This window comes from Prionailurus bengalensis, chromosome E2, assembly GCF_016509475.1.
Source record: "Prionailurus bengalensis isolate Pbe53 chromosome E2, Fcat_Pben_1.1_paternal_pri, whole genome shotgun sequence".
Lineage (NCBI taxonomy): Eukaryota > Metazoa > Chordata > Mammalia > Carnivora > Felidae > Prionailurus > Prionailurus bengalensis.
The window spans coordinates 43,743,608-43,756,207 of record NC_057352.1 but is presented as its reverse complement, the minus strand read 5'-3'; the positions used below and the strand labels follow the sequence as shown (position 1 = coordinate 43,756,207).

The following is a 12,600-nucleotide window of genomic DNA, read 5'->3' as shown; positions in this document are numbered from 1 at the left end:
GGGAGTGCTGCTGAGAGGTCCAAGTCAGCCAAAGTAGAAAGTGTTAAGTCCCTTCAACAAACAGGAGCTAAGATACACTAAAGGACATAGACTGAGCCTAGGAAAGCTCTCAATCCTAGTGGAGAGTGGGGACATGTGAGAGACTGGTTCAGTAGCCGTGCACAAAGGGGAATGCTGTGCTTCCACCACCTTATTTATGATTAGCTGGAACTAACCCTAGGAAGGCAGAGAACCAGTTCCTTCCCCAACCAGGCACCTGCACAACCTGTATTCCACCCCTCCTCCCCACCAGAGACTTGTTTGTTTCTCAAGTCAGTGCCAAGGGGCCGAGAGCAGAGACTAGAGAAACATTTGTCATTGCAGTTCACAGATAAACGGAAGTCCCCAGGGAAGTGGCTTTTTCTAAAGTAACAGAGAAGGGGGTCATGTTTTATGGAGCCCAAGTGTCCATTTGTGCCCAAATACTTACAGTAGATAAGGCAAGCTTTAAAGATATTTGCCTTCCCCTATTGGCTTTGAGCTAAATTACTTGGACCTTTGGATAAAAACTTCACCTCACTCCTGTAATCTCCCATCTAAAGAAGAATAAAAACAGCCAAGAAAATGAATCACCGGGTCACAAATCCCAATTCCTCCACACTCAAAGTGTACCAGGGCCAAGGTATCTGTACAAGAGTTATGCCTGCAGGAGCCATGGCTGGCTCCAGCTGTGGTCTTCACTGACTTAAGTAACTGCAAGCCCCTGTGTGCCAGATGCTGTACTAAGTGTCAGGGCTAAAATGGTGAGTGAAATTCAACCCCAGCTTAAAATCATGAAGGATTCAAAACCCTCAAGAGAAGTGAGGGGTCACAGTCGGTTTAGTTCTCAGTTGCTCCTTCTCCCAATCCACTGACAAACTGGGACCATTTGGTGCAGTTTCCAAACTCTGGAGTGAGCTGGGCCAGGAACTCTGTAAGAACCTTACAAGGCCAGGGTCCATGTGCTCAGGGCCCCTTTATGGAGAAACATGGTCAGTGAAGCATTTCTACTCTCAGGATCAGCCTGGTCCTTGAGACCTAGGGCAGAGGCCTGTTGGGAGGCCTATTTCCCCATGTTTCAGGAATACTTAAATGAGTCTTTATCAAAATAAAATGGCGAAACCCAAATTAAAACCTTACTTTCTGTTTAATTCGTTTTGCCAAACAAACACAGTGAAAACTTTAGTCTGACTAATTGTACAGAAAATAGAATTTGTAACCAGTAGCAAACATAACAAGATAAACCTAAGTCCCTGGCAAGCTGGATCTTCAACAGCAGGTCACCTAGATCCCCTTGTAGATGGCCTCCTGGGGAGAGAGGTCCTAAATAGGCAGAGGCACAGTTCCCATCAGAATCACAGTCTGCACCTGGGAAGGAAAAGCAGGAAAAGGAGAACTGATGTTACTTGGATCTCTTATCACTACACACGGAAGAGTTGTCCCAATGCTGGCCAACCTCAAGGTGTTGTCTTCCTAAACCCATAGTCCTTGGGCAGCCGACCTGCATTCTGAGGGGTTAAGTTTCAAGTTCAGTGGTTCTGAAGCCTCTGCTTAACCAAAACCTGCAACATAAACAGGGGGTGAGGTGAAGAATGGGGGACAAAGTCATAAATGCTGGTGTCACCCATGCAGAGTCTGAGGTCCCAAACTTCAGGACCTTGCTTCAGGAGAAAACAAGAGAGGGTGTCAGGTCACCAGCAAAAGAGTCCAGCTGCCCTAAGCTTCAGTACTGTCAACCAGTGTCCCAGGAATATAGGGGAGTTCACCAGCAGCGGCCTAAGGTCCCTCTAGGTCCGGGAGTCCAGCAAGCCAAAGGGGGGGGGGGGGCGTTCACATTCCGTGCTTCTTTCGGATGACAGCCATGGCCAGCAGCCGATCCTTCTCGCGGAGTTCTTCTCGTAGCTTGGCCTCAGTGAGACGCAGGTGGCGGATGCTGCCTTTCATTTCCTTCATCTTCACCTCCATCAGTGCCAGGATGTCCCGCTGCTCGTTCAGCTTGCGCAGGAGCTCCTCCTCCGTGGTGCCTGACGACAACGAGTATGAGTGGTCGGAGCCAGTATCAGGGAAGCCCTCTTCACCCACCACCACCAACTGGGGACCCATAGGGCACTCTGCGGCCTCCAGCCCTGCTGTAGCAGCCTCTAGCTCCGACGCGGCGGCGGCGGCGGCTGCGCCCTCGGCGGCGGCGAACTCCACTTGCACGGTCAGGTCGATGGGTTTCACGTCTTCGCCTGTGGGAGTGGTGGGAGCTGGGGGCACGGACCCCGGAGCCTGGCTGCTGTCTACAGCGGCCTGAAGGGTGAGAAGCACAGCAGCAGAGGCAGACACCAGGTTCGGCTGCAGCTGGGAGGCCTGGGCAGTGGAGGCTGACGGCGACGACTGCTGCTGCGGCGGCTGTTGCTGCTGCTGCTGCTGCTGCTGTTGTTGTTGCTGCTGCTGTTGTTGTTGCTGCTGCCTGCGGCGAGCGGCTGCAGCCCCGGCGGGTCTGCGTGCTACTTTGCGCTCGTTGACGCCACGCAGCGGGAAGATGGTAGGGACGCGCACCGTGTAGGTCTTGCGGCCGCCCTGGAAGTGGACGCTGCAGAGACGGTGGCCCGTGGTGGGCTGAAAGGTGGAGAAGCACCCACTGACGCCAGCGCGGGACACGTTCTTGAGCCAGAGACGCCGCAGTTCAGCGTCCTTGGGAAACGTGTAGAAGTGCAGCGCCTTGTCCCGGTGTGAGTTGTTGTAGCAGCCCGGCACGCAGCACGTAAAGCCTGGCATGGCTGCGCCGCGCGGCCCGCCTCGGCCCTGCCCACCGGCCTCCTAAGCCCTTCGACGGCCCGGTCGGTCTGCCGCCGCCCGCCCCCTCGACGGGCGGCGCCGGGCGGGTCTTTAGGCGGCTTCCCACTAATGCCGCCCGGCGCAGCCGGCCTGGCCCGGCGCCCCGTGCCCAGAATACGCTTCCCGCCGGCCCGCGCCGCGCCACCCACCCGGCCGCCCGCCTGCGCTCCAGAGTCGGCCCCGGGGACGCCGCGAAGGACCGCCCGGGAAGGAGGACTACGCCCCCCACAATGCACCACGCCAGAAGCTGCTCACTTCCGGAGCGGGGGCGTGATAATTCCAGCCGCTTTCCTGGGCGCCGCTATGGCCCACGCAGAACAGATTCTTACTCCCACCCGGCTAATCCCCGGCCGACTATAGAGGCGTATTCGGTTGCAACGCCGTCTCCTGACCGCCCTTCGCAAGGACCTGGAATCCTGATACGGCGGCCGGGGAGGGGGGGGTGGGGAGGCGGGAGGCGCGCGCCTCTGTAGTGCGCAAGCGCCCTGGGTATTTGCCCACAAAAACCACAAATCCCGCAATGCCTTGCGCTGAACTCGGCTGCTGTGGCCTGCAGCGCCGCCTAAAGGTGAGGCCGGGTTACAGGGGACTAGGAGTTGGGTGAGGTTGTGCCCGCGGACAACCTTGCCGGAAGCGGTTCTCCAATCACTGGCGGTTGTGCGTCTACAGCATTCCTGCGGGGCTTGGGTGGGCGACCGGGGTTTCAGTGCCGAGAAAGACCTCAGGAGCCCCTTTCTCTGCGTTGAGCACTCTCCTAATTCAGCCGCTGTTTGCGATGACTCACTTACTGACCTAAACATCAGTCACCAATAGATGCTTACTGTGTGGCGGGCACAGGGCAGTGCGTTGGGAACCTTGCAGGAGTTGACTGACCAGGCCTGACTGCTGCGAGGGATGAGGGTCCAACTTTTGGATAATAGATGTGAATGCACCTGAATGGATTTCTAATCACAGAAATAAGTGCTACAAAATAATGAACAGAACAGAGGAAAAAAATGGGAGGCGGAGTCCCAGGAAGAAAAAAAAACGGTGAAAAGCTGGAGTGGGGAGGAGTAGCTGGCCCTGAGGCAAGAAAGAACTAGGCTCCGCCCTTCAAAACCTGGAAGATGCCAGGCTGGGTAGCTGGAGTGTCAAAAGATACCAAACTGGGCTAAGTTAAAAGATTTGGAATTTAATTCTGCAGAGGACTGGGAGCTGTTGAAGTGTGTTGAACCAGAGGATGGACAGGATTTGTATTGTAACAAGACCCCTCCCCACTCCTCTACTTCTAAGGAGAAAACGTTCTAAAGGACCAGAGAGGCTGTGGAAAACCAGGGAGGAGGCTGGGAAGTCTTTAGGGAAGTTACTTGCAAACAGCCCTCCTTTGCTGAGTTCCCCCTTTCTCCGCTTCTTGCCTTTCTTCACCCTTTCTCCTGATTCTCCCTCCTAATTTTTTTTCCCTCCTGATTACAAACCATGGGTGTGAAATTGGAGCCTAGTATAAACTACTTCTAAGTATTTGATATAAAAACAAGAAAGATTCGGCTATTTACAAGCATGTGAAAGAAAAAGGAACACCCCAAGTTAACTGTTACATATTTTAAAGTGTTTTATTATAAGAGGAACCCATTCTTGGGGCGCCTGGGTGGCGCAGTCGGTTAAGCGTCCGACTTCAGCCAGGTCACGATCTCGCCGTCCGTGAGTTCGAGCCCCGCGTCAGGCTCTGGGCTGATGGCTCGGAGCCTGGAGCCTGTTTCCGATTCTGTGTCTCCCTCTCTCTCTGCCCCTCCCCCGTTCATGCTCTGTCTCTCTCTGTCCCAAAAATAAATAAAAAAACATTGAAAAAAAATTAAAAAAAAAAATAAGAGGAACCCATTCTTAAAATATTTTGTAAACATTAAAAAAAAATTTTTTTTAAATGGGGCGCCTGGGTGGCTCAGTCAGTTAAACATCCAACTTCAGCTCAGCTCATGATCTTGTGCTTTTATGAGTTCCAGCCCCGTGTTGGGCTCTGTGCTGAGAGCTCAGAGCTTGGAGCCTGCTTCAGATTCTGTGTCTCCCTCTCTCTCTGCACCTCCCCCATTCGTGCTCTTTCTCTCTCTCAAAAACAAACATAAAAAAAATTTTTTTTTAATGTTTTGGAAAAATACGGGACAATGAAAATGAACTATTTGTCTGGTCCAACATGCAAACATCACCCTTGCACTTTGTGTTCACAATCAACGTGCTCCATGGTTATTGGCATGGGTTTCACAGACCCATACCAGAAAGAAGTTCCATTCCTCCTGGCCTATGCAGCTGAGGTCCACAGCTTGAACCCCCTTCAAACTTAGAAATGCAGTCCATGTTAAAAAATGTGCATTCATTTGGATGAATATACAACAGTAAAAACATGAATACACACTTTGTTAAATGATTAAATGTTTATGAAATGTATGCAGTAGAGATAAAGCAAAAGATCATTGTTACATTGTTTTGTATTTTCATTGTCATACTATTACTGATAGAATTCTATTCTTGTCTCAAGACGTACCTTCCTCAAAAAATATTAATGAGATCAAATTTATATCGTTTCTTCATGCACAGAACATTGAAGATGCTCAATAAAATCGTACTTTCCAGTACATAAAATCACCTCTAATCTACACATAATCTTTTATACGTAAAACATATCTAGAATGCATAGCTCTCTCCCCACCCCTACTGCCCTGCCCACCCTCTATCTTGTCACCTCTGGAAAAAGGCTACAACCTTGTCACAAGTCTCCCTGCTGCCAATCTTGCCTCCTCTACAAAATCTGTTGTTCACATGGATACCAAAAAAATACGGTTATGTAATTCTTCTGCTTAAATCGTTCCAGTGGCCTATTGCATTAAGAATAATGTCCAAACTCCTTTCCCGAGCCTGTAAGACCCCACATGGTCTGCTCCTTGCCTGTCTTACTCCTCCCTCCCTTGCTTCATGCACTCAGTATTTTCTTTTTTAAAAGTAGCAAATATAAAGTTTAATCAATTATGTAAAACACATAGACACCTGATCTAGGAGCAAAAGGATAAGTCCATAACTCAGAACTCAAGTTCTAATTAAATTTCCATGAAAATTTAAGAAAGGCTGTCTTGGTGAAAAATGTGCTAATAGAGTCTCTAGCATTAACAGAACTTTGAAAGCCAAATTTCGTCTCAAAATTGGACGTGTTTGGAGATCATAACATTTCTGCTGCATCTCAAACAGCTCACTAGCTTTTGAGCCTGCAGCCTGGTCTCTTCTGAGGCTGAGTAGTTTTCACAAATGCAAATCTGACCAGATCACACATAGGATAAAATTATTTTTTCCTGGCCCAAGTGTGCCTACTCAACTAGGAGAGGGAGATGGGAATAAGACATTCTCATAGTGACTTCTATTTATTAAGGGCCTGGCTTACTATATATCAGACACTGAGCTAAACATTATCTCAATGAGGGGCGCCTGGCTTGCTCAGTAAGTAGAGCATGTGACTCTTGATCCCCGGATCCTGAAGTTGAGCCCCATGTTGATGTAGAAATTACCTAAACAAACTTTAAAAAATTACCCCATTGGATCAGTACAAGCCCCTATTAGGTGGGTATCATCCTCAACTTACAGATGAAGAAACCAAGTCTTCGACTGATGGCACACATTTGCCCAGGTTCACTCCCTGGTAACAGTGCCTCCAATCCAGAGTTTACAACGACCGCGCCAGGGTCCTCTGAGCGGGTAGGGTTGGAACCGCAACTCCCGTGAGGCTGTGCGGCAGCCTCGCGGCCTGCCGACTCGCGAGAGTTGGCTCAAACGCGGCGGCGGGAAGGCGGTGGAGCGGCCCACCTGAGCAGTTGGGTGGGAGAGCGAATGGCTGAGGCAATGGCGGATAGCTACAGCCAGGACAGCGAGCCTACCACACGCACGTTGCTGCGGCGCGTGCTGGATACCGCGGACACGCGCACCCCGCAGCGACGCCGAAGTGCTGGAATTGGGTATGTGAGGGCGCTGCGCGAGCATATGAGCAACCAGAAGGATTAGGGGGTTAGGTTTCCGTGGGAGACCCCGTTTGGAAAGGGAAAGGGGAACTGAGTCTCGGAGAGGCGCAGGACTCAGGGTTCTGAGAACTGGCTCCACCCTTCTAGCTAGGCTCAGGTCAGCTGTTGGTGCCCGCCGCCCAGGGACTCCAGGCTGACAAGTCTCGGGACCACGGACCTCAAATCACGTTCGGGTCTTTGGGTTTCGGCCTCTGGTGAAGGATAGGCGCTCAGAATCTGGCCTTTTGGCCCGTTCTACGGGCCATCTTCCCCGACATCAGCCCAGAGTGTGTCCAAGCATCTGCCCTGCCTCCTATGTGTCCTCCACCTTTCCCTGCACATTCACTCCCCTTTTCCTGGAGGGTCCTTCTGAAAGATGGGAAAGGAGCTATAGAGAACAGCCTACGTAGAATTCGGGAGTCAGGAACTAGAAAGATGTTTTGCTAGGGAGTAGGGAATTGGCTTGACGTAGTGGCAGTGACAGTGGATGAGGTCTGTGGTGAGCTCATGGTGCAGAGGGTGTGGAATTTGGCATCAGCCAGACAGGGGCAGTCCAGTTCTTTTATAGGCGCTGGGAAGCTGTTCGTTGTAGGTTTTAGACCTATAAGTGATGAGGTGGGAGCTATGCCTTGGGAATTTGAGGGAGACTGGAAAAAAGAGACTAGGACTGGCGTGACCCATGTAGAAGTTGCTGTCAAACCCTGACAGGCATTTAAAAGCCTTCAAAATATTTAAAATCCTTCTTGGGTTGTTATTTTTTTTAATGTTTATTTATTTATTTTTGAGAGAGAGAGAGCATGTGCACTAGAGGGAGAGGGGCAGAGAAGGAGACAGGGAATCCCAAGCAGCCTCTGCACTGTCAGCACAGAGTGTGATGCTCAACCGACTGAGCCACCCAGGTGCTCCCTTGGGTTGTTATTTTAATGTCAGGAATGGATACTGTTCCATTTGCTTTTCTTGTCTGTGTGGCTAACCTCTGCTTCTAAGAAAGTCAGTTCTGTAAAGGTTTCCTCAGTCCCTCTCTCTAGGTAGGTCATTATGGTCCCTCTCTATTCCCATATCCCTCAGGTTCCCCTTCATCCACAACCTTGTTGATACAGAGCTGAGAACAGGCACTAGGGGAGGGGCAAGTGGTTTCTGGTTCCTTGGCCTTGAGGGAAAAGGGCTTTAGGCCAAGATTCCTGATGAAAGCACATCTCTGCATACTCTAGTTTCCTGTCCCTACTTAATTCTCAGAGCAATTGGTCTTTACACAGTGCCCAGAAATCCCTACTTGAAACACCTTCCTCCAGGAGGTTGAGCAGCTCAACAAAGACAAATGCAAGGCGGCGTTCCCAAAGAGCCAGGGTAAGTGCCCCAGCCCATTGACCCCTACAGGGCTCTTGCTGCATTCAGGGGACCCTGAGGTCTAGCTCTGCTCTGGAGCCCACCTTGAGGGAATCTCAAGGCAAACAAACAGACTGATTACTTGATGCTTTCACCCAAAGTCTATTGGCAGATTGGCCCATGTTCAAACCAGTGGACACCTGGAGGAACAGACACCCCGGACTCTGCTGAAGAACATCCTTCTAACTGGTGAGGGAACACTGGCTTGCTGGTCGGAGTTAGACACCAGTCCCATGGTATCTCTCATTCAGGGCAGCCTGCCCTGCCAACCTTACTTTCTTCTTGCTATTTTGGCAGCCCCAGAATCTTCCATCATGATGCCAGAGTCAGTGGTCAAGCCAGTGCCAACACCGCAGGTGGTCCAATCCTCTAGACAGGAAAGCGTTCGGGGCAGGTGCACAATGAATTCTCCCCCTTGCACTGGGCTGTTGGGTAGCTCTGATCAGGGAGCCTCTTGAGGGTCCCAGAAGCCAATATTGGGCTTCCTGGCCTGAGATAAGTTTCATCCTTGTAGCCTGGAGCTGCAACTTCCTGAGCTTGAGCCCCCTACAACCCTGGCTCTAGGTCTGCTGGCTCCTGGCAGGAGGAAGCGGAGGCTGAGATTGTCAGTCTTTCAGCAAGGAATAGACCAGGGGCTGCCTCTCTCCCAAGGTAAGACCCTGGACAACACTTGTGGCCACCCTCTTTTGTCCTCTGGAGAGGCTGAAGAGGCCTGAGACAGGGCTGTCATGAGCCTAGAACTTATCATGGTTTCTTTTTAAATTCTCTTGCAGAGCCTTGTGGGAATACCAGTGCCTCTTCTCTCACCAGGTGCTGTTGTCTGTTTGGGGGTTGGTGGAGAGGCTTGGGGAGGGAGGTATTGATTGGGATGGAATCTGACCATATTGGTCCCTGCCAGTATTAGCTTCATAGCATAATGGCTGTGTTCTTAGAGATGAGAGCCCCAGGGCAGATGGGAGTATTCTCCCAAAAATTGGGCTTCAGGTACCTGACTTTCCTTCATGGCTCCTCCCTCCCACCAGTTCCCTCAACTTGACCTTTGCCACACCTCTTCAGCCACAGTCAGTGCACAGGCCTGGTTTGGCTCGCAGACCTCCCACCCGTCGAGCTGTAGATGTGGGTGCATTTTTGCAGGATTTGCAAGATACTTCCCTGGCCTTGGCTTCTCCAGGTAAGGTTGAGATTTCCTTCTGCCCTGTGGGGAAAGCTCCCCCACTCCCATGGGAGGTATGCTGAGTTCAGGATTACTCCTCTGTCAGGTCAAGGACAGTGAGCAAGCCTGACTAGTAGGTCTATGAAGAGTTTCTGCTTCCTTTCTACATGATGTCCCTTGTCTAAATGGAGCCTTAGTCTTAGCCCCACATTCTTGAGAAGCTAGAGGGCTGAGGGTAGGAAAGGTGTGGTATGGTGACTGGAGCTTTTGGGGAGATTGATTGATAGGGCTCAGGTTTAAGGATCAGCTGGCCAATCAGAACTGACTGGGGAGCCTGCTTCCAGAAGACAAGTCAAGTTTACTAGAGTAGGAGGATTCCAGGTAGAGGGAGCAGAGTGAGAAGTGGAGGCATGGGTGAGCAGTTTGGATGGGACAAGCTGTGGTGGGTGGGAATATTAGGCCTAGAAGCAGGAAGATCACTGTGGAAGCTCTCTTAGAATACTAGGAGGTTTTCTCTAAAGGTCACTTGGGGCAGACTCATGGAGCCCACTGCCCAGGCCCTGGTGACAGAGTGTCAACTGCCTTTGATCTCCAGGTAACAGCCTCAGAACCCCTATTGCTACCCTGCCAACCGACACCGTGTTGGAGGACACTCAGCCCTTCTCCCAGCCCTTGGTTGGCCATTCCCCCAGTGTGTACCACTCCCTGCCCTGTCTCTCTTACACTGAGGCTAAAGATGCTGAGAAGGCTGTCAGTCACAGGACACAGAGGAGTGGGCCTAAGCTGCAGAACTACAGTGAGTATGTGGGCTTTTCCTTCCTCGGGCCCGTTTGTGTGTCCTGCAGAGTCCCCTGGCTGTTGGTCCCTCTTACATCTCAGAGCAGAGTTAGTGTTGGGCCAGGATACTCCACAAACAAGTACCCTGGGTCTCCCTCTGGGCTTTTCTCCTCAGTGAGCTAGAGTGGATTTTATTACTTTATCCTTGAGCTACATCCTTCTCTAACTTGTATTCTCTCCCTTGATTCAGGTCCTGTAAAACCAGCCCAACTTCTGGCAGGAAAGTCAAAGAAGGTTGATGCCCTTGCTATGAGCTTCCCAAACACCAGCAGTGCTATCGCTGGAGAAGATGAAGTAGAGCCCTTACAGGGTGGAGTTGGTGAGAACGCAGAAGAGAGGATGGAGGAAAGTTTGAGTGTGAGTGAAGTGAAGGACACAACAGGAACACAAGGATCTGTTAGGACAGACAAGTCTGACAGAAATGAAACGTCAGAAGCTGTTGAGGCCAAGGAGCCAGAGGGATCTTCAGGAGATGAGAACATCTCTGGTAGGACAGGTAAGGGTCCCAGTGCAGGGATGGGGGAGTGACTTGGTGACAGCTACATTCAGTCCCTAATCTGAGGAGTTGTATATCTGGGTTGTGTTTCTGGGCACAAGTAGTCTTGGGTCAGGGAGACTCTGAGGGGCCCGTTGCTTGGCAGGCCAGACGTAAATGGGGCCCTTGAGGAACAGGACAAGGAGGCTGTGGGTCTTCAGAGTTGGGTGAGCCCCCTATAATCCTGCCCTTCCTCTACAGCAAGTCCAGAATTGGCCTCCAGCACCACTGAGTTTCTTCAGGCCAGGCAACTTCAGTTTCTTGAGTCAGCCCCACCGCCTAGCACTGCCATGTAAGATTCTATGACCTTGTTTTGCATGGGCTTCTCGGGAAGGGAGCAGGCTTCTGAGCTTGGCATTGAGTACCACAGGATTATCCCCCTTCTCATTAGTATGCAGATGATCACCCAGGAGAGCACCCTGAGGTGGGCTCAGTGAGGCTCACTGAGTACATCTGTCATCCTGGTGCATGCTTCCACATTTTGAGAGGAAACTGGGTAGGGGGATGTTTCTAAGTTAGTATATAGTCAGAGAAGGCTTCCTGGAAGACGATTAGCAGAATCAAATAGGCAGAAATGGGCTGAGGGAAGGAATGTCTGTCCATACAGAGGCCTGAGGGTCATGGGCCTGAGCAAGTACCAATTTATGTAATAAGTCTAGACTAGGACATTGGGTCCAGACTGGAGGATCAGGGCTGCAGGGAAAGACCAGGCCTCAGTGTGGTCCTTTGTCCCCACTACCCCTCAGCACATAGTTGGAGTTATTGGTTCAGGTTAGCCAAGGAGTAAATGGGCCCTAGTCTTGGCAGGAGCCAATAAGACTTTTGTTTTGTTTTGTTTTGTTTTTGTGTTTTGTTTTGTTTTTAAATTTATTTGTTTATTTTGAGAGCAAGAGAGAGAACCCCAAGCAGTCTCCACACTGTCAGCACAGAGCCTGATTCAGGGCTTGAACTCACGAACCAGGAGATCATGACCTGAGCCAAGATCAAGAGTCGGATGCTCAACCAACTGAGTCACCCAGGCACCCCAAGACTTGTTTTTGACTAGGGGCCTCTTCACGTAGCATTTTAGCTAACTATCCACTCTTGCCCCCAGCTTATCCTCAGAGCCTCTGGAGCCTCTACCTACCAGGCTTCCTCCCAGGGCCAGAACCCTTGGCCCCAGGCCCCGTCAAGATCCCCACAAGACTGGACTGAACCACTATGTGAAACTCTTCAGCTTCTATGCTAAGATGCCCATGGAGAAGAAGGCTCTTGAAATGGTGGAGAAGTGGTGAGTCCTGGACACTCGGGGTGGGGAGAGGAGCCCCTCAGATCATGAACAGTCAGTTCAGTCTTTTCTACCCCAACCCTCTTTGGCAGCCTGGACAAGTATTTCCAGCATCTTTGTGACGACCTGGAGGTGTTTGCTGCTCATGCTGGCCGCAAGACTGTGAGACCAGAGGACCTGGAACTGCTGATGCGTCGGTAAGTGGGCAGAAGCAGGGAGGTGCTGGATGTGGGAGTGCTGACACTGATTCTATATCTATCCTCTGCTACAGGCAGGGCCTGGTCAACGACCAAGTCTCTTTGCATGTGCTTGTGGAGCGGCACCTGCCCCTGGAATACCGGCAGCTGCTCATCCCTTGTGCATTCAGTGGTAACACTGTCTTTCCTGCTCAGTAGTGGCCAGGCCTCAACACTCATCCAGTCCCTACCTAGGGCCACTTGGCCCCACATATTCTTCCAGGTCTCCTCCCATCCCTCCTCACCATCAATAAAGTGTCACAAACAGAATGTGCTGTGTTTTGGTGCATATCCTGGGGCCAGCCAGGCCGGGACCAATACTCATCCCTCTTCTC

The 12,600-nt window shown here is 51.2% G+C and overlaps 2 protein-coding genes across 2 annotated transcripts; one reads left to right on the top strand and one right to left on the bottom strand.

Moving 5' to 3' along the window:
- Nucleotides 1-1,146: 1,146 nt before the first annotated feature.
- Nucleotides 1,147-3,231, bottom strand: THAP11 (THAP domain containing 11). The gene has a single exon (XM_043600864.1). It carries the CDS (start codon nt 2,779-2,781, stop codon nt 1,849-1,851), a length of 933 nt encoding a protein of 310 aa, XP_043456799.1. The 5' UTR covers nt 2,782-3,231; the 3' UTR covers nt 1,147-1,848.
- Nucleotides 3,232-6,582: 3,351 nt separating this feature from the next.
- On the top strand, nt 6,583-12,535 carry CENPT (centromere protein T). Its single transcript, XM_043600861.1, has 13 exons — nt 6,583-6,809; nt 8,108-8,198; nt 8,339-8,426; nt 8,535-8,631; nt 8,752-8,888; nt 9,011-9,047; nt 9,260-9,408; nt 9,986-10,186; nt 10,418-10,723; nt 10,964-11,054; nt 11,856-12,032; nt 12,122-12,226; nt 12,301-12,535. Exons 1-13 carry the CDS (start codon nt 6,685-6,687, stop codon nt 12,422-12,424), a joined length of 1,728 nt encoding a protein of 575 aa, XP_043456796.1. The 5' UTR covers nt 6,583-6,684; the 3' UTR covers nt 12,425-12,535.
- Nucleotides 12,536-12,600: the final 65 nt, after the last annotated feature.

Excerpts from the sequence above, each read along its gene's own strand:
- THAP11 (XM_043600864.1), bottom strand. The coding sequence starts at position 2,781 with ATGCCAGGCTTTACGTGCTGCGTGCCGGGCTGCTACAACAACTCACAC.
- CENPT (XM_043600861.1), top strand. The coding sequence starts at position 6,685 with ATGGCTGAGGCAATGGCGGATAGCTACAGCCAGGACAGCGAGCCTACC. Across the intron at positions 9,409-9,985 it reads CCTGGCCTTGGCTTCTCCAG|GTAACAGCCTCAGAACCCCT; the intron begins GTAAGGTTGAGA and ends TTTGATCTCCAG. Across the intron at positions 12,033-12,121 it reads CTTGAAATGGTGGAGAAGTG|CCTGGACAAGTATTTCCAGC; the intron begins GTGAGTCCTGGA and ends CCTCTTTGGCAG.